Source organism: Scardinius erythrophthalmus (genome assembly GCF_964197995.2).
Source record: "Scardinius erythrophthalmus genome assembly, chromosome: 2".
Lineage (NCBI taxonomy): Eukaryota > Metazoa > Chordata > Actinopteri > Cypriniformes > Leuciscidae > Scardinius > Scardinius erythrophthalmus.
In genome coordinates this window covers 28023671-28047204 of record NC_138222.1, presented here as the reverse complement: position 1 = coordinate 28047204, position 23534 = coordinate 28023671, and the positions used below count along the sequence as shown (strand labels likewise).

Genomic DNA, 23534 nt, shown 5'->3' with positions numbered 1-23534 from the left:
CAAATACCCAAGCAATCTCATTTCAAAATGGCAACAATTCGCCTGGGTCTATAAAACCTTTGACAAAATCACACCAGACAATTCAAATCTGTTTGTGCTGCCGCTGACCCAGAGAAAGCAGTCATCATGTATAGCTATGAAACAGCTTCACAGTCTTTTCAACCACACAGTATCATTATTTCTGTTACACAAAAATAATTCATATTATCACAGAAGTACTTTATAGTTCAGAGATACACACTGTTGTCTACGGAATAGAACTATATGTTCATATATGTTCATACTAAAAAAAAAAAAAAAAAAAAAAAAAAAAAAATCACAATTCACCCAAAATTTCGTAATAAAATGTATTCAAAATGAATGAAAAAATATAGGAACAACTGAAACCACACGTACGCAAAAAGCACTTACTCTAGACGGCCTTATAATCGTGTTAAGAAGTGATATATCATCCTAACACGACTATAATTATATTGAAGTAAGTTGCATTAGCTGTATTATACACATTAAAAAACATAACAGGAAGCGCTGGACTCCCATCAAGTTGGAAAGAGTGTGTATATTTATCGTTATTATGGTACAAAAAAAAAGATTTCTTAAGAAAATATTTGAGAACCTTTTTCAAGAATTGTACTTATGAACATTCTTATGAACCTCTTACGAGGATTTATGTGAATCTGGTCCCTGGTCGCCTCATTGGTGCTGTCATGGTGAGATCACAAATCCAAATACTACCCAGTAACCTCTCAATTATAAGAAACTTTTGCTCATGGAATAAATGAATCATGCCTGAACCAAAATTATTTTCTCTAGATCAGTTCAGTTTTAACCAAGGCAATTCATCTTACCTGGGTAACCTTGCGGTCAACTTCTCTGCCATCTTCATAGTAGACATCTGTAATGGTGCGAGTGACCGTTGTTCGAACTTCCTGGATGGTGCGAACATGTCTGCGCAATGAGGGACCTGACTGGGTTCTGGTGGGTGTGCTTGGTTCCCCCTATAAGAGTGAGATCAAACTTGAAGATACATCTAAAAAGCTACGTCTTTATTTAATAATTTAATATTTAAATAATACTGGATTTCTTAGAAGCTATGACAATGTGCAGGATTGTTTTTGTTTTTCCTTTGTAATGCCTAACATGTTTACACAAAAAAACATTATAACCATTTAGTGAAGACTCTTACCCTTCCAGACAGGTTATGTGGTCCAGACAGATCAAAACTAGTTTGCTGAGACACAGCTTTCTGACAAACCAAAAGAGACAAAGGCAAAAGAGAAAAATGACATATGGCACATATTAAAGTGCTTTATCATTAAATGTATCCTACAATAAACCAACCACTTTCTTACTTTTCTGGGTGGGCTTGTAGTCGAGCTAATATCCACACTAGTTTGCTGTGACACGGCTTTCTGTCGGACAGGTGTTCGAGGTTTGTCAGAAGTGCTGAGGACCTCTTGTTCCCTGGCAGGGGAGGACAGACCACTGACCAGAGGTTCAGAGTTGGCTCCCGTGCCACCAGGATGCAGAGATACAGCTTCAGTGACTCGGCCGGAGGATCTGCTGCCCGCTGTCTCTTTTGGGCGGTTGGGAGACAGTCCTGAGTCATTAGTGTTGGTGGGACTGAACAGTTGGCTTGGTTGCCTGTTGGAGAAGTGGAAAGAAAAGCAAGTGAAGGCCAAAGTAAATTTGTTTACTTTACAGTGCAAATGACTTTAATCATTTTAATGTTTCACTTAGCGATAGACAAGAACAACATATTGACTTATAAGCGACTTGCACAATAATATGGCTGCCCAAAAAAAACAACTGCAATTTTTCATGATAAAAAATGAATAAATGCTGTTTGCTTGTTTGTTTGTAGGGCTGCACAATTTGACCAAAATGATTATATATCAATATGACTATAAAATAATAATGATAATATATAATAATTATTATTATTAATATATAAAAATGTAATAAAATAAGAAATATTGCTTTTGTAATATTTCACAGTAAAATATAGTTGAGAATTTAAGAAAAAGATTTTTTACAGAACTGTAAAATTACAATACTGATATTTATGGCTGTCTTAATTTTTTTTCATTTTCAAACGTTAAACTATCAAGCTTTACAAGTTTGGGAAGGTGGTTTGTTGTACCACCTGCAACCCAAACTCTCAGATGCAGAGATAGAGTTTGCGTAGAGCAGCATTTACTGCAAACCGAGCCGCTCTGAGACACTGAAAACAATGGATCATGAGCTCCTTGTGTAAAAGAACACAGTGCTGCACTTCACTCTAAAAAACACAGCACATAATATATTTATTTATACCATGGGCTGTCTGAACACTCGATTCTGATTGGCTGGAAGGTGTGCAATAACACTGTTTAATGCATTTCCAAGTCAGTTTAATCAGTATTCTATATTAATGCGCTGTTTTCAAAAATGTACCGGGGAACACATTTAACCATAACTAGTATTACTAATATCCAACAAAATTAAAAGGAAGTAACTAACTTATTATGAATAGAATAGATCAATATAAAATATTCAGATATTATAAACTGATTGAAGAAGTAAAGCAATAACATGAGACTTATTAAAAAATGATTCAGCAACACTTTATTTAAAGTTGAATTGCACCTATGAGTTGTATTTAATATCAATCAGTTGGGGGGAGTTCATCTAAAAGTTGATGACAGTGTTTTGTTACTATATTTAGCTATCAAAATAGTTTACCAAAGAAATAATTTACCAAAAAAAAGAAAAAGAAAAAAAAAAAAATCAAACAAGGTGAAGTACTTTTCATTTCTAAAGTATTTGGGTTTATTTATTATACAAAGCCCTTTTTGACGATTTTTCGAGAATAACTACATATATAAATAACTATATCGTGAAATATATAGTTACCGTGAAATAAAATGAGTCATACCGTGAAACAGAATTTTGGTCATACCGCCCACCCCTAATTCATTCACATAAATAATATAATTCATTCATTCAAATAAATGTAATCGTATGCGCTACTTTATCTCTGTGTCTGATTCTGATGAAAATAACAGTCATGATTACCCTTCCGGTCAAATATTGCACTGCAAACATCAATAACAGCTTTAAGTTGTCAATGCTGGCAAATGACCTTTGGGTATATGCTCCGCTACGTGTCGAGCGGTTATCCCTTACTTAATTAAATGCCACCTTTGCAATTAAAAGGCAATATCATGATTTCAGTTTTATTTCAATTAATTGTGCAGGCTTACACAATAACATAATGATAATGTTCAAATCAACTGATGGTTTCTTAACAAGAATCTAAGATCACCAGATGAACACCTTAAGGAACACAGGCCAAAGACAAAGGACAAAACAAAACAAAAAGCATCCCAACCTTGAGCATTGGAAATGGGTCATGCTCTGTTGTACGGCTCTTTACAGCCCTGACCAGGCAGGAGTGCCACTATCAAACCTACTTTAAGTTCCTAAAGATATCCAACACCAGGGGAAATCTATTTATAACCTCAACAAAAAAGAATTCAAGGTCAGTTGTGCCAAAGACTATTCCTATGCAGAGTCTACTCTAGAGACTTGAGAAAGGGCTTTAGGCTTACACTGTTTAGGAGCACAAATACCCCTCCAACAGCAGCACTGATCTCCTTATGAACATCTGATCAACAAATATATATTGATTACACTTTCACTAATGATCATTTTCATTAGTAAGTAACAAACATTATATAATGCCTAACATATAAGTAAGGGTTAATGCCCTTCGAGGTGTCCATTATCAGATATTAATGGACGACGGCGAGGCGTGAACCGTCCGACGCGCAGCGATGTCCATTAATACCTGACAATGGACACCTCGAAGGGCATTAACCCGCTTATACCATGGTCACTTACGAAAGAAAGAAATATTTAATCAATAAATAATAGTTTAATGTGTTTTAGAGCAAAAATCGTGAGGGTTTTTATTTATTAAGTCGAGCGCACTATTTAATATCTCCCGTATACAGGCGTTGCCAAGCAACGTGGCCACAGCGACCAGACCGCAGCAGTTGATCAGAGTTTGAGCCAGCGCAATCATTTAGAACTGTCATCAGGCAAATTGACGGGACGCCTTTCCTAGGTGTACATTATCACTTTTTAATGGACACCCTGCAGCCAATCAGAATCGAGTATTCACCCAGACCATGGTATAATACTTGGTAGTTTATCTTGCTAATGAATATTAGCAACAGTACGACTGAAACAGGGATGTAAACTCATCAGGAGTGATAAATATGCAGAGAAAAAACATTTTTAAATAATATTTATATTATATTATAAGCCTTAAATTATGATTTACTGCCCATTTTACTGTCCACAAGGACTCTACATTATATAGCTCAATATTACTATACTAATGATTATTATACTGTTTTATTTGAATAAATTATAAACATTAAACAAATTTATAAAATATATTACTATAATAATCCTACTGTAAAATAAATTTACTGTTTAATATTTATATACGTAATTATTATTTTACAGAGGAACAGTAAAATTATAATACAAATATTCATGGCCGTCTTCTTATATTTAACCATTAAACCACAGGCCTTGAATTTTGGAGGAGAACCTCAGATAGACATTATAGCTTCTCTACTGTTGACAACAGATTTCATTGCATTGCAAGCATTATTTGCAACCTGAAAACACAAGCTCAAAGAGCCCTGCGCGGCGCTTCACCCATTATATTTTTGACAACACAAAAGGTGTGGTTCTCAATTCATTCCCTGTGACTCCTCGCAGACCCCCACTCTCAATTTAAATGATCTATTTTGCAATATGTATTGATGCACTATGCCTTAAAGGCACACTGAGCATCACTACGCAAACTAATAGAAAACAACCATAACAATCCTAAGTTCTTATTTAACACCGTGGCGAGACTAACAAATAAACAGATGTCTCCTGAACAAAGTATTCCATTACAGTTTAGTAGTAATGATTTCATGAAGTTCTTCACTGAGAAAATAGAAAACATCAGAACCACAATTGTAAACGTTCAATCCTCAATCGCGCCTTATAATTCAGCCTCAATTATCACGCCGCAAGAACAATTACAGTGCTTCACCACTATAGAACAAAAAGAGTTAAATAAACTTTTTACTTCATCTAAAACAACAACATGTTTACTAGATCCTATACCAACTAAGCTATTGAAAGAAGTGTTACCTGTAGTGGAAGAGCCTCTCCTCAATATTATTAACTCGTCTTTATCTTTAGGTTATGTTCCAAAAACATTTAAACTGGCAGTTATAAAACCTCTCATTAAGAAACCACAATTAGATCCGAATAATCTAGTAAATTATAGACCCATTTCAAATCTTCCTTTTATGTCTAAAATACTAGAAAAAGTTGTGTCCGCTCAACTGGGCTCTTTCTTACAAGAAAATGACACCTATGAAAAGTTTCAGTCTGGATTCAGGCCGCATCATAGCACTGAAACTGCGCTCGTTAAAATCACAAATGATTTACTTTTAGCTTCTGACCAAGGCTGTATCTCAATATTAGTTTTACTTGATCTTAGTGCTGCGTTCGATACTATAGATCAGTGGTTTTCAAACCCTGGGTCGCGACCCTCGGGTGGGTCGCGAGACTTAAAAAATGGGTCGCCAGGATGATTTAAGGAAAATATAATTAAATTAAAAAACTAAATTTGTTTTCATAAAATCATAGTCTATAAGCCTATGTAAAAGAAACACACGCAACATGGCTATTTAAACAATTAATAGATTAATAAAACGAAAGAAAAAACTGACAGCATACTGCTGAGTTTGGTTCATTTCTGGAAGGCGCGCTGCCTCACAAACAAAGTTGACGGAAAGGAAACCGAGACGGCAGTTTGTTTGTTTTCTTTATTTTACAAAAGCACAATGTTGTGTTTTATTGCGAGTGTACACAAATATAAATAAATACTTCAGTTTCAAATGATGTCCTGAACAAAATAACGGAGTATTTCTATGATTCCATCGTGCCGGTGGCGCCTCACACGCACACAACATATTCCAGCACTGCAATCTTGACATCGCAGCCGGTTCATTATCAAAATAAAATGGTCAACCTCACATAAAAATTACACGGCTCTGTTTAAATAGTCAATATAGCCTACAATTCGTGCCATTCAGCGTAAGCACCGCTCCACTGTGATGTTACAAAGCACATTTTTGCGCATCTGAAGAGGGTGATTTTCTGAAGAGGGATCGATATTGGAACGTGAGTGAAGTACAAAGAAGACCCCGAGCGTAACTTCTTATGGGGACATGTCCTCCCCACTTTTCAAAATCCAAAATCCCGTTTGCTATTTGTTTATATAGTGTGCACACGATGTTCCCGGGCGCGGACGCGTGCGCATCGACATGCTCCTCCGTGGTATCGCGGTTGCGGCACAGGCGATGAAACGCCAGAAACAACAACAGGTGACTAAGCTATCGTTATATTATCCCGCTCTTATTCATGCAAATGCTTTTTCATGCGCGACAAGACAAAAGAGAACGCGCTGTCAGTGATCCTGACACACACAAACACAAACACAAACCCACAGATAGACGCGCGCCAGTATCAAGTTCTCTTTCGCGCTAGAACGAACAACACACATGCCAAAATGTCCGTTTTGTCGAGTATCCTCACAAGAACAGTCTTAAACGAGTTAAATTAAATCTTAAATTAAAGTAAAGAGTAGTGAGAGAATGGGATGCGTGAGATCGTCAGCTGTGGCTGGTCCTAAAGTGGCAGCAGCTAATTCTCTGAGAAAATTACTAACTGCTCTTGACTAAAGAATGTTTGTAGCTTTAATAAGGATTTATCTATATTTAGTTTATAATTTATGCAGTGCAGAATGTTTTGATAACCTTATTCAATTTCTGTATATTGCATACCTGTTAGACAGGAAAGGCAGGTAATGACATTTATAATGGGTTTATGTAAGGTTTGTTTTAAGTTCACTTAAATTAAAGTTTTTATATTTTTTGAAGCCTAATAAATATTTAAAATTTGGGGGGATAATCATTTTCATTTTTTCTTAGAAGCCTATAATAAATAATAGTTTAGCATCCAAATAAATCGCGAATATGGAAAAAAAAATGTATTCGAATGAGAGAGTTAGGCTACATGAGCCCAACGCCGCTTACTTTCACTTTCGCTTTAAATTATTTCGCTTTGGCTTGTTTATATATATTTTTTTCATTCTTGTTCTGTTCTGAATATAATTAAATTTAAAGGATTTGTTGTGGAATATTAAGCATACAGCAAACGATAGTAGGCTATATTAATTGGTTAAAATTCTTACAATGGTTAATGGTTACCCGGTTAATTAGTATCCCTGTAGCTTTAGCTATAGATCAAAAGAGTGCAGAATCAACTTTGCGTTGCGATCGCGTCACGGATAAGCCACTGCACGTGCATCATCAAAAGCGGTTGTTAACAAAAGGCTTAAGAAAGGGCCTATATAGGCCTATGGGTCGCGTCAATTTAAAAAAAAAAAAAAAGGGTCGCTCTTGAAAAAGTTTGAAAACCACTGCTATAGATCATACAATACTCTTAGATCGACTACAAAATTATACTGGTGTTCAAGGACAAGCATTAAGCTGGTTTAGATCGTATTTATCTGACCGCTACCATTTTGTTTATTTAAATGGAGAAAAATCTATCATAACTCCAGTAAACTATGGAGTGCCGCAGGGATCTGTGTTAGGCCCTCTATTATTCTCAATATATATGCTACCACTTGGAAATATTATAAGGAAACATGGAATTAGTTTCCATTGTTATGCTGATGACACTCAAATCTATATTTCATCACGGCCAGATGAAAACGCTAAATTATCCAAATTGACAGAGTGTGTTAAAGATATAAAAGATTGGATGACGCATAATTTTCTTTTATTAAATCCAGACAAGACAGAGGTACTACTTATCGGTTCAAAAAACCACCCACAAAACCTCTTACAATACAACTTTAACATAGTAGGATGTCCTGTTACTTCATCCTCTACAGTAAAAGACCTGGGTGTTATATTAGACTGCAACCTGTCTTTTGAAAATCATATTTCATATGTTACAAGAACAGCCTTTTTCCACCTTAGAAACATTGCTAAGCTACGTAATATGCTATCAGTTTCTGACGCAGAAAAGTTAGTTCATGCATTCATGACCTCGAGACTAGATTACTGTAATGCGTTATTAGCCGGTTGTCCTGCATCCTCAATAAACAAGCTACAGTTAGTCCAAAATGCCGCCGCTAGAGTTCTAACTAGATCAAGAAAATATGATCATATAACACCGATTTTATCATCCCTACATTGGTTACCTATAAAGTCCCGTATTAATTACAAGGTATTGCTACTGACTTATAAAGCCCTAAACGGCTTAGCTCCAGTCTATTTAACGGATCTTCTATCGCCCTATAATCCATCGCGCTCTTTAAGGTCACTAAATTCGAGGCTTTTGGTCATACCTAGGATATCTAGGTCCACCAAAGGAGGGAAAGCATTTTCACATTTAGCACCAAAACTCTGGAATAGTCTTCCGGATACTGTTCGTTGCTCAGACTCGCTCTCCCAGTTTAAAACTAGATTAAAGACGCATCTCTTCAGCCAGGCATTCATATAATACTTTTAATTCTACAGTTAAATCCGACCTCTAGTTCATAAACGCCAGAGGAGAACTGGCCCCCGACTGAGCCCGGGTTCTCCCAAGGTTTTTTTTTTCTCCATTAGGTCACCTGATGGAGTTTTTCGGTTCCTTGCCACTGTTGCCTTTGGCTTGCTCAGTTGGGGATATTTGGGGATATTTAATTTAATTAATCAATCAACGATACTATTGATCAGCATTACCGAACGTAGACGTTCCACTAGAAACAAACATTGATGTATTGTTCTAATTTATTACTGTGAAGCTGCTTTGATACAACCTGTGTTGTGAAAAGCGCTATATAAATAAACTTGACTTGACTGACTTGACTTGACGTTATAATTAACAGGGCTTTCTACACTGCACACAACATCCATTAGGGATTAATAACAACAACAATATTCTGATGGTATAACATGCTTTGATCAGTGGTCAGATGTCACTCGCATAGTGCATCAAAATCATTTTTTTGCATTCGCACACCATAATTTTCAGTCACAAATGCTCATTGTGAGAGCATATAATTCAAAATACCTGGCAAACCAGCATGACACTACTTTGTACTGCATAAACAACTTTTATCTCTAATGAACAGCAAGAGGTGATTTAAAAGTGACATAATTCTCATTTCAGAGTAGTGCAGTACCTGAGTGGAGGATCACTGGACTCTGCATGATCCTCTACCTGGACCTGCCTGTGGGCCTCCCGAACACGACTAAACACAGAAGGACTAAACGACAGAAAGAGAAAACAAAAAACAAAAAAACAGGGAAATATCCCACATCATGAACAACAGTGAACACTAAAATCTGCAGTTTTGTCCAGTATTTTAATGAAATGAAGCCTAGTGTCGAGGCATTATTAAGGATCTGCACTGCAAATGTGTTAAAAAGAGTAAGTCAGTGAATCAGGAGCTGTGAGTGACAGCCGAAAAATGAATACATCCCACTGATAAGCTTCTGCATAGCAACCACTGCAGGTTACCTGGTTACAGCCATGGCAACAGTGGTAGCCTTGGAGACAGATCCTTCCTCATCTGTTAATGGTGGTTCTGGGGAAGCATTAAAATCAAGCTTGATGGGTTAAGCTGTAGACCACTTAAAAACAGAACCAGTATTTACTGACTTTATACTACATCAAAAATACCTTAGAATTAATTCATTACATCTGAACAGTATATAACCATGATTTAAATAATAAAAACAAAGATTTAAAAAATGTATTGTATATATAAATAAAAATATAATATACAAATAAATGAAATAATACAAATAAAGATTATATATTATAATAAAATAGTTTATATATTATTCAAATAAAATATTATATATTATAATAAATTATAGTTTATATATTATTAATTATATATTTTATATTTGTTTTAATTATTTAAAACCGTTATATAATGTTCAGATGTAATGAATTAATTCTGTTTTAAATAACAGAAACTAAAATACGTAACACACAAATTATATCTTATTATAATATATTTTTTGTTTTATTATATTTTATATTGTTATGTTCTAAAATAAGCCATTAAAATATCAAACATAAATAAATAATACAAATATAAAACAATATAATTAAAATTCATAATTATAATTAATGATAATAATGTGCTTTTGGTTTGAGAAGTAGAGGTGTGCAGTATTGACAAAAAATTATATCTTGATATTTTTTGGGATTTTATCGATGATATATTTTGCTGAGTGCGTTTATTGTGTCGGTACCTTGGCAGGGTTAGGACTGCCGTGGACAGCTAAATCTTTAAAGTTTTTGTTTGTAAAGTTTGTGATGGTTAGTTCGCAGCAGAGACAGAAATGATCTTTTCCAATCTACTTCATCCAAAGTTTTAAATTGATTTTTAGCTTTTATGGGCTTTTTTTTTAACCTAATTAAAATGTAAGCATCATCTTTTGTGTCAAATTCTTACATTTAATCAATAAAAAGAGTCCTACTACTACTACTACTAATAATAATAATAATAATAAACCACAATAGGGCTGTTGTTACCAATCAAATGAAGTACCAACAAAATTCATCTTTGCAATGCAGAGGAAATACAGAAGCTGCATCTGAAGTGGCATTTAGATGCATTTACACAGACTGTTTAATGCAGCTCAGAGGGGACATGAACGCTTTTAATCCGCAGTTACAAATACCTAAATAATGTTTTGAGGTTTTAAACATAAAACATTGAATATTGATATTTTGAAATGAATTGTAATGATTTGTAAAACATGAAGACACTTTAAATGTGAAATTAAAAACCACCAGTAGGTGGCAGGCTGCAAGTCACAGTTAATGACTGAGTCATTGAGTTTCAACTATAGCTGCACGATTAATCGTTAAAAGATTGCAGTCTCGATTCAAACACCCAGTCTTATTTCTAAATGACAACTAGTCCGCTTTGTCTATTACCATGGCTGTTTCGCATCAAGCATCAGCATGTGCAGTGCATGTACAGTCTTTTCAACCACAAATTATCGCTGCCTTGTGTTGCTTAGAGACGCAAAACAGTCCTGTGGCTTTGTTTGGAACTATTTTCGGTGGCGAAATAGAGCAAAAACAGACAATATTGTGTCTAAACTGTGAATCACTGAATGTTGACCTATTGTTTATTGAACTGCTGTATGAAATCAATATAACATTTGTAATCATGCTGATATTCGGAGAAAAAAACTTGCACTCTTTGTGTGATATTAACTATATTAAAAGACACGAGTGCAACAGCCAAACACATCCGCCAAACATAAAAATAGGGCAATGGAACGCAAAAACCTGTAAAGTACTACTACTGTATGTTATGTTGCTGTTATTTTCTGTTTTTACAAAACATTTGCTTTAAAAATAGCCTAATACTGGTGTTATTTATTGCTATTCCTCTTTGGCTAAGAAATATTCATCATTTTTTATTTTATATTATTTCTGAGTATATAGGATATGTTTAAGATAAGTTTGTTCAATATTTGCCTTCATATTTCATGCATATTTTCTGCAAAGTTATTTAACAAATAAGTCATTTGTTTTACATTTAATGTTGATCACTTCAGGTGTGGTGCACTTGAAATAGAAAATTTAACCAGATCGTTAATAAAGAGAATGTTACTTTAATCTTATTGTAGTTCAGTTTTTAAGTCGACTAGTTAAACATTAAAAGAATTGAAATTGTGAATCGGTTAACAGTTCTGAAAAAAAAAAAAAAAAAAAAAAAAAATATCAAGATTTAATTTTTTTGCCATATCCCACAGTCCTAGTGAAAACGTCAATGTGTCAGGAAATAAAATATAAGAACAACAAAAAATGGCTTTTACTCTGCAGGCTGAAATGTTCTGAGCCCGAGCTGCCCTCCTCCACCGGGGTCACCAGTTTCATCCTGAGACTCAGTTTCCCATCTTGCTCCACTGCAGCAGGCTCTTCACCCTCTCTGCTCTCCTCTACCGAAATCTCACTGGCTGCCATTGTCGTCTCCCTGGTAACGTCTGCCTCTGACGGCTCTGAGAACGAGGTCATCTCTGCAAAACATCAGAAGGGCATGAAGAAAACGAAAACACAACAAGAACACGGAAGTTAAGAGGGAGGGGTGTGCAGCATCAGCTCAGCATATTGATGTTTAAACACATCTATCCAAATGTTATGCAACGAAAAGAAGGGGACACCCACCAATAGGAGTGCTGTGCCTCGGTGTCTTTTTCAGCTGACTAATCTGTGGAGGAGTTGCACTCACTGCCGGGCGGATCAGCTCACCCTCTTTGGGCAATGTAAAGTGAAACGGAAGCTCTGGACAGGAAAGGAAAAGAAAACAGCTAGTTGGATTTACTGAAGGCAGGTTACATAATCAACAGGGAGAATAGATCATTTGTTTGCAGCTTAATCCCACCTCCCGAGCTGTCGCTCAGACTTTTGTTGGATGCATTATCAGAGTTCACTTTGTGCTGTCCTGAATCACTGGGCTTTGTGCTCTGGGACTTGGTTCTCTCAAGCTGTAAAGGTGAAACCTCAGTAGATCCCAATGGCTGAGACCCTGAGATCTTTGCCGCGGCCTCACGTTTGTCCTGCACGGAGCCTCTCACAGGTTGCGAGGAGCTTATGAACGGCTGTGACCTCCCAACCTTTACTTTCTCCTGAGAGACCCTCTGGCTCTCTTCAAGCACCATGACGCTGAAGGACTCCTCTTTGCTGGAGGAGTGCTGATCTCTGCTGGGTACACACTGGGACGTCTCCTTCTCCTTCTCCCCATTCTCCTCCTCCATGGGTTCTGGAGAAGGCACCTCACTCTGAGACAAAGCCAGGTTGATTCCAGTGTCATCAACCTTCACAGTCTTCTGGATCTCACCTTCATCCATCCGCTCCTCCACTTCAGTATTTCTAACACTGTCTGTAGTAACACTGTGGCTGTGTGTCATGGGTTGACTGAGTCTCTTGCTTTGACTGGCATGTTCTTCTTCATTCTCTGTGTTCTTTTGGGACGACACAGTCAAGACTGACTGAGACTGTTGGGGGACAGGAACAGGGGTTGCAGGTCTATCAGCTGATGGTGAGACTTCAGAACAGCCAGCGGCTGTGGTTTTACTCGTCTGCGGTGAATTAGGGGTGTCTGAAACACAGTCTGCACCGACAGAAAGCTGGGACGGAGTCGCACCTGGAGTAGCACTTATATTCTGGTTTCCTATATTAACAGCCTGCGAGAGCTTTTGAGAGGGGTTGCAGTCTTCTGTTTTTTCAGGTAAAGCACTTGTACTTTTTGAGTCAGGCACCTTGGAAAGACTTTGAGAATTTGATGTTTTACCGGGATCAGCATCCATACCATTCTTGCTTGCAGTTTGGGAATGGTGTTTAGGGCCCGAGTGACTCTTGTCAGCATCAGCAGTTCCTTCCTCTCCCTCAATCTGAGTGGCTTGGCTATCCTCCTCCACAACGAACAACTGTGTCTTCTGAGTAAAACTGCTGTTTTCACTGTCGAGTTCCAACTGAAAGCACCCGGTACCCTCGGAGGGTTGTGCAAAGCTGATTGAAGACTTTTTTAGCTGCTCCGCTGGGCCGCTCTGCTTGGGCGACGCTGACTCGGTTGCTGATGGGCTGTTTTGTTGAGACAATTTCCTCTTTGAGCTCTCAGTCCCTTGACTATTGTTTCCAGGCTCAAGGCTTGGAGTGGAAATAAACACGTCCTACATTGAGAAAACATGGAAAGTATATTGTAAACAAAAGAATGTGTAAGAGATATTTAATTGAAACTTTACAGACTAAACACAAAGTTAAGTTGCGGTCATATTAATGAAATTTCTGCAAAATAGGTCCATTGTCTACTTGTGTAAAGCACAGATCACACAAGATAAACTTTCAAATCAACTAGCTTTCTGTTGGTCAACCTGGCAAATCCACATGACCAACTTGAACCCGTTGTGAAACCTGTGTGGGGGAAACTTTCGCCCTCACTGTGAAATTCCCAATTGTGTGGATTCCTATTGAAATGGCTGGATTTCACCGCAAAATTAGCCAAACAACGGTCAGTGCGACCGCACCTTTAGTCTGATGCTTACATGTGAGAATTCAGGCTGGCTGGGGACAGAGAGGCTTTTCTCCAGAACAAATCCAGGGGTATTCTGGGACACTGGAGTGGAGGCAGTGGGTTGTGGTTTGGGGCAAGGGTCCATGTCCATCGGCTCCTCCTCTCTGCCTTGCGGCTGGTCATCAGGGGGGACTGATGTGTCCATTGGGGATTCAGCAGCTTCATTATCATCTAAATGGAATAATTTAGGAATGCATTTAAAAAAACATTTACATCACATAAGCCTTATCTGTATGTGACAACCACTTACTTTGCTCTTTTTCTGTGGGTGAATTTGGGACAATGTAAGGCGTTTGGCTTAAATGGTCCTGAGTGGCAGCCACAAAGTCAACAGATTGCCTGTTAAGGAAAATGGGCAATTACTGAACACCATAATTCACTTTTTTTCACAAACATGAGATTATGTAGCATAATATGCTATATCAGACATTAGAATATCATGTCATTAATCAATACTCTTCTTAATTTTACCAATAAATCATGCTAAGATTAACCACTTACTGTGAAAGACTCTCCTGTACAAGTGTCCCCTGTCCAGACAGATGAAGCAAGCGAAGACTATGTGCAGGTGTGGATGTTGGAAAGTGTTCTTTGAAGGTCGCTGAAACGCTACTGTCTGCCTTGGTGCCTGTTATAGTGAACACGATTCAACAATAAACAAATCAAAAACCATAATTAAGCAAGAACACATAATGAAAACAAAAAATGGAATAATTCGAGTCTACACACCATTTCTCTCCTTTTCAAACATATCATCCTGAGAGGAAACAAGCACATCTTCTTCATCTTCTTGACTGTCAGGTAATTGAGAGTGTAATATAGCCTGAATACTGAGCTTTCTGCTTTCCCCGTCCCGAGGCTTCGAAGGACAGCTTGAACTGACCTCTGACCTACAATATCATCAGGAAAATTAGAAAATGTCAAACTGAAAAACATAGAAAGGCAAGTTATCATTGGGGGGGGGGGGTGTCCCTTGATATTTCCCATACTGCTTACAACTTTCCCAGACTTACTGAAAACTAATTTAAAGCCTCTGATTCAGCAATGCATTAATGCGCACAACAAAAAAGTGTGATACTTTTCACAATTAGTTAATCACAGAAGCCATAATCATAAACTTGCTTGTTTTCGATTAATTGTGCAGCAGTACTGCTTTTGAAAATAAACTCTTGCCCTGCAGAATTTCCATCCTGATTGGATGATGTCCTTTCTGAACTCTTCAATCCACCTGACAAAGAAAATTAAAACAACCCATTAAAAAAAAAAAAAACTTTTTGAGAACTTGAAAAGACTAATGGGCAGCAGATCAAGTGGTTGCAGCAAAATTTTAACATACATTGGCTGGCTGGCTTCTGTACATCTTTTTGACATGCAGGAGCTCCATCCCGCTCATCTTCCTCAAAGACACCCTGGCTCTCCGACAGCTCCAAAAGACCGAACTGAGACATCTCTGTGATCAGATCAACACAATCATTCATTTATTCTGCCAAGCATAAGGAAGCATACTCTGACGTTAATGGCCATGGTGACACTAACCTGAAACATGCTAAAACTAAAACCATTAAAATAAAGTAATTGAAATAAAACATAAATATTAGATAAAAAAACATAACTTTTAAAAATGAAAATTAGAAATGTTGCCCTGGTAACAAACTGTAATAAGTTAAAGTACAAAAATTACTAAAAATAAAATAAATTAAAGCTAAAAATAAATATTTAAAAAACTAATAAAAATGACAAAAGCACAAAGATTTTTTTTTTTTAAACGGAGTATATAAAAATAAACGAATAAATACTATCAATAAATATAATAGTATACAAATAATACTAAAATAACACTTGACATGCATACATTGTTCGACATCTTACCATGCGCCTCTGTACAGTTTGTGGTGGAGTTCGCCTCAGACTCCATGTGCTCTGTAACACTTCTGCATGAACAATTACAAACACAGATAGCATATAAAACAAACATTAAAGATTTTTAGATAAACTGCTTGGAAAATGTAAAAGCTTCATATTTTTAGTACCTTTTTGAAACAGGAAGAGGGCAAACTTCAAAAACTTGACTATGCTCTGTAGCCGCTGGACCCAGGTTAGGCTGCAAATTGTCTGAAACAAATCAAAAACCCTTTGTCAGTATGTATTGTAAACAAATAATAATTGAACGTTTTGGTCCATGAAGTAATAAACTTACCCGAGTGGGCTGTATTGTCACTCTTATCAATTGGACTGTCAGTTTGTAAATGACTTTTAGTAGGGGAAGAAATCAGCTCCTGCAAAGACATGGTGACTCACTATCAACTTTCAGAGTTTTTATGAAAAATAATAAACTTCAAGATCACACTACTGCCTGTGATGCCTCACCAGCACTGGGCTTTGTGAAGTGGGCTGCAGGTTAGAGAGGCGACGGGCGAGCAGGGCACGGTAGCTGGTGTCAGGATCGTCCTCCAAGGCCACACTGTCAGGCTGGGAGTCCTCTACTATGAGGCAGGGGTTTTCTGTCTGAGGAAAACTTGAATCAAGATCACTCTCACCAGGATCCATAAGGATGGGACAGGGTTAGCAGACGTCTACATACACAGAGATTAAAGAGGAGGGTTAGTATAGAGATGACTTCAAATTAAACTGACTGAAATAAGTAAATATGACTTCCTAATTTAAACTAGATAGGGTCATGTGTTTGTTTGTATATTAACTTCATAAATGACTATTATTGTTATTAATAGAAGCAACTCAACTTTTAGCAAGAAAAGTTGGTAATGAACCCAAAAATGAATATTTTGTTATTTACTCACCCTCAAGTTGTTCTAAATCTGTTTCCAAATCAGTTTATTTTTTCTGTTGAACACAAAAGAAGATATTTTGAAGAATGATGGTAACCAGACAGTAGCCATTGACTTCCGTAGTATTTTTATTCCTACTATGGAAGTCAATAGCTAACTGTCTGGTTACCATCATTCTTCAAAATATCTTATTTTGTGTTCAACAGAAAAATAAATTCATACAGGTTGGAACAACATGAGAGTGAGTAAATGATGACAGAATTTTTATTTTTGATTGAACTAATAACCCTTTAATGATTTTTGTGAAATGATTTTTAAAGTTTCAAATACTTTAAAAAACAAAGCAGAAAGACAAAAAGATATACTCCTCTGTGTCAAAATATTGAGTAATTTAGTACTGTCCTGACTTCCGTTGTTTTGGTCATGAATTGGTTTCATTTAAAAAAAATTTGTAATTGTGTCTGGTCACGTGGTGTAAACATGGCGGCGCCCATAAGGGGGCGAGTCGCTCCACGTAGAATAAAACAGCTTTTCTTTAGAGAATGTGTGCATGGAGTCACCCCATGAGATTGTGCGGTATTTTGATGACATTTCCAAAGTATTGTTTATTTCTATCTGTAAAACATGATTAGCAAATACCAAATACATGATTAGTCTGCACATTAAGGTGTTTGAGTGTTTAATGTACTTTCGTGTGTCTTAGACGCTTACCAATGTATTTTACACAAAAAAAACACAGTTTAATTTATAGAAATTAAGATCTTTAATCTCGAGATATCCTGCCTGCATGCTGACGGCACGAAACGTCGAGAGTAAAACCCCCAAAGTAAAGTCGATGCAAACAATTTCAAGAGTACAATCAATGCAAAACTACTAACGTTACTATTTACTAAAGGAACGCAAGGAAATGCACGAACGATTTACTAAAACTCAAATCGACACAAATGTGAATTAATTACACAGCGCATTTTCCCATGAAAAGCCTTTCCACAGCTTTTTCATGGAGAAGCATGCAGCATGAACCTAGCAGACATTGCAGCTATAGCCTGGAAAGAAATCAGCCCTTCCTGTAAAACACAGCGGAAGAAAATTGTGATCTTACTGGCTGGATCCCTGGTAGGTGTTAATCCATCTCAGCGAACGCGTAACATTGTGCAGGGCATGCATATACAGTAGTTCTGCATACTTTTAGCAGCCTAACCTTAGCGAAAGCTTTTACTTCGCGGCAAAACCCCTGCAGGAATTCTCGCCGTTGATTGGTTACAAAAGTTCTTGTCTCAACCGAACGGCTAGAATACCTGTTTTGATTGGCTGAGAGAGAAGCTTGAGGCGGGGTTCTGTAGTCTGACTACAGATAAGAAGAAACTGGAACTGCGCAGATGTTTAAAGGCCTCGTGTGTTCTCGCCGTGTATTATTTACCATTCTCCAGCTGCAAAGTCCTTAAGTTAAGAAAAACTCGCTTATAATTGTAAGTGTATTATTAAGGGGTTTCTTAACATAAGGGCCTTGCTGCAACTTACACCAGTCATTTATCCGACCGCCATTGATACATCGCAAGACAATACATCAAAACACGCCCACTAAAAGCAGAGTCCCACTCAATAAGACACAAATATCAACCTAGAACTTAATCAGTGGCTATAATATTTAGCTAAACATATTTTAACAATAAAAAGCTAGTATCTTGAGTGGTTTGATTTAACTCACAAGTTGATAAATTGCGTCATTATTGTTTGATCTGACATCAGCTTTAAGCTGATATTATTACATAGCCAATAATAATAATAATAATATCTATATTAATAAATTAAACAAACTCAGGTAAATAACATGGGAGCTAGTTCTTTATCTTTAGGTCTGTGAAAACCATCTCATTTATTTTCAAGGATCGTTGTAAAAAAAAAAAAAATGGCCCACACATGTTTCAAAAATAACTTTCTCAATGAATTGGTTATTTTTTACTAGGCCTATATGTCACTAGATGTCTTTGTAAATACATCAACAAAATTTTTACGTCATGAAGATGCCTTTTTCTGGTCTGTTCTCAAATGTTTTGTTTTTTTGTTCAATTTCTTCTTGCTTTATTAGCCAGTGCTTTTTTTGTTTGCTTTTAATCAAAATAATGTAGGCTATAAAAACTACATACTATTTTCATACAAGTCTTGCTAATTAGCTATATGATTATAGGCTACAATGTTTTTCAATTGCTAGTGATCGTCCTTGTATTTTTTTTTTCACGTTGAACACCATGATTTTGTATAGTAAACAACTGATCATTGAAAATATGTAGAAATATCAATTTATTAAAACTGCTCAATTTAGTGAATTAACTACAAGGTGCTTCTTTACCTTGTAGTTTATTCGCTAAATTGAGCAATTTATAAACTGTAAAAAATGTCAACCCTGTCATAACTACATTCCAGGGTATCTTAAAATGTATTGTTTTAGTTTGTAATGGCATAATAAGCAAAGTGTTTGTCTGACAGTGTTTAAATCGCCACCAGTTCACATAATGACCCATAAACCCGCTTCAGCTCTGTGTTGAACATGTGTTGTGTTACATCGCATCATGCATTTCATTGGTTTAGCGGCTGCAAACACACAAGATGACATAATGTCGATACCAATGATTGATGGCTGCTTACTACAGGCTTAGAGACATTTTCCAAATAATATTTTTAGCTACGTATCCCCCAAACACCACATTTCTTAACAAGCACATGACAGCTATCATTCCCTGTCGTCTCTCGCTCGAAGGCATCTGGTAATGCAAACAACAAACGACGCGTTTATCCTGTCGACATGATGTGCTCACACTGTCTGACTGGGAACCTTTGTTATATTAGACTAACAACGCCTTTATAACAGCTTATTAAATCACTTCGTCCACCGGTCAGAAAGCATCGCGCTGGAAACACAAAATGCAAGTCACAGCGATGGCGACAGCTTACAAAAACCAGTCTATTACCTGAGAAACTGATCCTGTGCAAACCCGCGGACTTGTCTGTTTCTGGAAGAAAGCAGGAAGAAAAGGAAAGGTTGTGCGAGTCGATTATCTCTATGAAGATGATGGGGTGTGTGTGGGACACATGGGTGTCACTTGACGGTGCCTTGGCATCTTTTGATATGCGCGCGCATGGTAATTAATAGGAACTAAGATATTTCTAAACGCATAGGAATATAATAGAGCCAAACGATATTGTTATTTTAGGGACTTACATATGTTAACGTGTCTGTTATATTTTTAATTTGCCTTTGAAAGCTCCAAATTATCCAAAATGAAACACTAACATTACATTTCATGGTTAAAGTTTTTGTGTGTGTGTGTGTGTGTGTGTGTGTGTGTGTGTGTGTGTGTGTGTGTGTGTGTGTGTGTGTAAAACAGTGAATGTTAAGAAATAAATGCGTTTGTTTTTAGCAGACACCAAACAACATTATGACACACAGGTCACATTACTGGTAATGACCATGTAGATGAGAATACACAATGTTCAGATTAGCCAAATGCAGTGATCATCTACAAAAGATGACAATAAGGGTCAATAAACTGTCAAAGCAAACCAGGGGTGAAGTGTGTGAAGAGATTTGTGTAAGTGGACACACATTAGGACCATCAGTGAGGAGCAAAGATGAACAAGCCTATCAATCGGGTCTCTATGCATAAATCTTTAAGAAAATATTTCTTTAAGAAAATATTCTTTTCACAGACGTGGCCAGGGTGGGATGTACATGTCATTGGTGGCAGCTGACATTATGACTACTAATACAAAACACTCAAATAATATAGAAACGTGTTACTTAACTATATCTATATTACAACAACCAAAGAAGCACTGCCAAGACAAGAAGTGCTTCAAAACTGAAACCAAATCCAACACTGAAGGAGCTATGACTTAATCGATAGTAAATGATATCAAGAGCACTCCAGAAAGCTGATCAGTACTATATGAGTGTGATTAAAAAAAAAAAAAAAACATTTTTTTTAAAAATAACTCAAGAAGATTTCCAGTTTGACAGTGACCCATCAAAAAATGGAAATAACAAATGAGATCAGAAATTTGCTTTGTCCAAAATATCAAGATTATTGTAGCTGAAGAGATTTTTGAACTTTTGGAAATAATACAAACACTGGTTTAAAAAAAAAAAAAGAATTAAATTAAATTAAGGGAAGCTGCCACTTGAAATGTACAATATCAATACAAATTTAAAGTGTGTGTGTCCTGGTAAACTCTACATTATACACAAAGTTGGCAATATCCAAAATCTTTGTCCTTGTGGGGACATTTTTGGTCCCCATGAGGAAAACAGCTTGTAAATCATGTGATGTTTTTTTGAAAATGTAAAAATGCAGAAAGTTTTGTGTGATGGGTAGGTTTAGGAGTATAGGGTTAGTGTAGGGGGGGACAGAATATAGGCCTACAGTTTGTACAGTATAAAAAACATTATGTCTATGTAGTCCCCATAAAACATGAAAACACAACGTGTGTGTGTGTGTGTGTGTGTGTGTGTGTGTGTGTGTGTGTGTGTGTGTGTGTGTGTGTGTGTGTGTGTGTGTGTGTGTGTGTGTATTTAAACGTGCACATCTATGTAGCCTATATTTGCTAGATTACTTACATATTGATGTTGATTTTGGACAAAGTATCTGATCTCATTTAAAGGCATATTTCAATTTTTGGATGGTTCACTCTCAAGCTTTCTGGAACATTGATTATGTTATCTTAAGAAAGTATTGGTTTCGTGTCTGTGTGTTTTTTTTTCCGCATAAAATGGGTCCTAACCCCTAACAAGCGAACGCCATGTAATGTTTGTGCGTTGAAATAAACAGCAGAGGGCAGTATACAATCCTTCTCCTCGTGTTCCAGTGCCTGCAATAAGGACTTTGCAGTAAACCTCTTAAAGAATGCTGACTCATGACTAGAAATGTTATACATCAGATATCAGCCAGTAAAAAGCCATACTAACACAAACCACTAAACCCTGTGAGAAGATTAAATTTCATCTGCAATGGATAAGCATTGCACACAGTCATTTGCATGTGTCATTCATTATGCATTTATGGAAAATAATCTTTGGATCATATATCATGTGTGAATTACAAAACTCAAATCTTAAGATTAATAATGACATTAAAGTTACAGTAGCGAGAATTGGCATATTTGTTCCTTTGTTTTATTTTTCTAATCCTAAACAGCTGCCGGACTAAAGACCAGGATATATTTCAATTACTCAAAAAACACTGACGAGCATTACACTCGTCTCGTTGTGTTACAAGTTGTCATCACGATAAAGTATATGCATGCTCTGTAAGGATTGTGTCACAAATCTTGACTCAATAACATCAATTTACTCTGATTCTTTTGCAGTCATTTGCAGATGAAGCGTAAACAACTCTTTCTCCCAGGTGTCTCAGAATACAGTATTGATAGGATAGCAAAGTTGTCATGTAGGCATTTGTTGGCAGCCGTTATCCAATAGCAGGCCGTGTTTTCCGAGCCACTCTCCCTGCTCCTCCTCTTATCCCGCCCCCTGAGTGGGCTGGAGGCTGCAGTTGTCATGGAAATGCAAGAACTCCCTCAGCTCCAGATCCGGTTGCCATGGAAATGCCGCTCGGAGATGCTGCGATAGGTCCTCAGGAGAAGCGGGATATTATTCAGCACCCTGGACAGCAGCGCTGTGTCGGTCCTCCTTTCTGCCAGAAGCGACACTACATTCTCATTGTGGTCGGAGAAATTTCAACAGATCACCAGCTAGATTCAGTGAAAGAACACATTAAACGGGGTGAGTCGACAACTTTTAGGTTTTCTATACCTATGGGTCAGCATGAAGAGTTCAGTAGTCACACATAGACTAATGCAGAACCGCATGAACAGCTGTTAATAACTGAGCATCCACTGTAAAAAAAAATAAAAAATTGAGATTATTTTAACGGTTAAAGAATGTAAAAAGCTACGGTAAAAAGCTGTTATTTGGTTAACAGTAAGTTTCCTTATATCCACTATATCCTTATATCCACTATATACACTGAATAGATCTAACTTTACATTTAATGTCATTTTACAGTAAAATACTGTTAAATTTGAAGTTTGTTGTATAATTTGTAAAAATGTATAATTTGAAAATTGACATTCCCTGACACATTGACAAAGCTCTTCATAATTTGGCTCTTATCTAGCTCTCATTTTTATACTCCTTCACGTTCGTTAAGATCATCTACATGTGGTGGGAGGGCTTTCAGTTGTGCAGCGCCAAAATTATGGAATTCTTTACCGTTGCACATTCGCCAGTTGGATTCAATTTCCCTTTTTCAAAGCTCAGATTAAAACGTATCTGTTTAGAATAGCTTTTAGTGATTTGATTGTTTGATTTGTTGATTGTATGTTTGATCTGTTTGTCTGTCTTTTTGCATAGCTTTGTATTTTACTGATTTACTTTTATGTTGTACGGTATAGGTGCCTATAAATAAAAGGTATTTCTTCTTAGTCTTTTTTGTCCTATCAGTATTGTACAATATAGTTTA

General features: G+C 36.7%; 1 protein-coding gene across 9 annotated transcripts in view; it reads right to left on the bottom strand.

The window, feature by feature from the left end:
* The window catches only part of tp53bp1 (tumor protein p53 binding protein, 1), a 32334-nt gene extending 12189 nt beyond the window's left edge, over nucleotides 1–20145 (bottom strand). For 2 of the 9 annotated variants that reach the window (XM_081359880.1, XM_081359882.1), the window contains exons 1-19: nucleotides 18119–18596; nucleotides 16598–16803; nucleotides 16428–16506; nucleotides 16261–16342; nucleotides 16100–16161; nucleotides 15567–15680; nucleotides 15404–15458; nucleotides 14960–15120; nucleotides 14732–14858; nucleotides 14481–14569; nucleotides 14202–14401; nucleotides 12542–13829; nucleotides 12325–12441; nucleotides 11976–12176; nucleotides 9646–9712; nucleotides 9308–9391; nucleotides 1353–1644; nucleotides 1187–1246; nucleotides 849–998 (exon numbers count right to left, since the gene is read on the bottom strand). In XM_081359880.1, the coding sequence (XP_081216006.1) occupies nucleotides 849–998; nucleotides 1187–1246; nucleotides 1353–1644; nucleotides 9308–9391; nucleotides 9646–9712; nucleotides 11976–12176; nucleotides 12325–12441; nucleotides 12542–13829; nucleotides 14202–14401; nucleotides 14481–14569; nucleotides 14732–14858; nucleotides 14960–15120; nucleotides 15404–15458; nucleotides 15567–15680; nucleotides 16100–16161; nucleotides 16261–16342; nucleotides 16428–16506; nucleotides 16598–16777 (3408 nt within the window). In that variant the 5' untranslated portion in view covers nucleotides 16778–16803; nucleotides 18119–18596. Of the gene's footprint in view, nucleotides 1–848; nucleotides 999–1186; nucleotides 1247–1352; nucleotides 1645–9307; nucleotides 9392–9645; nucleotides 9713–11975; nucleotides 12177–12324; nucleotides 12442–12541; nucleotides 13830–14201; nucleotides 14402–14480; nucleotides 14570–14731; nucleotides 14859–14959; nucleotides 15121–15352; nucleotides 15459–15566; nucleotides 15681–16099; nucleotides 16162–16260; nucleotides 16343–16427; nucleotides 16507–16597; nucleotides 16804–18118; nucleotides 18597–19985 lie in introns of those variants that run through there. The other 7 variants (XM_081359879.1, XM_081359881.1, XM_081359884.1 and 4 more) reach the window with 5 other exon arrangements.
* Between the last annotated feature and the right edge of the window lie 3389 nt (nucleotides 20146–23534).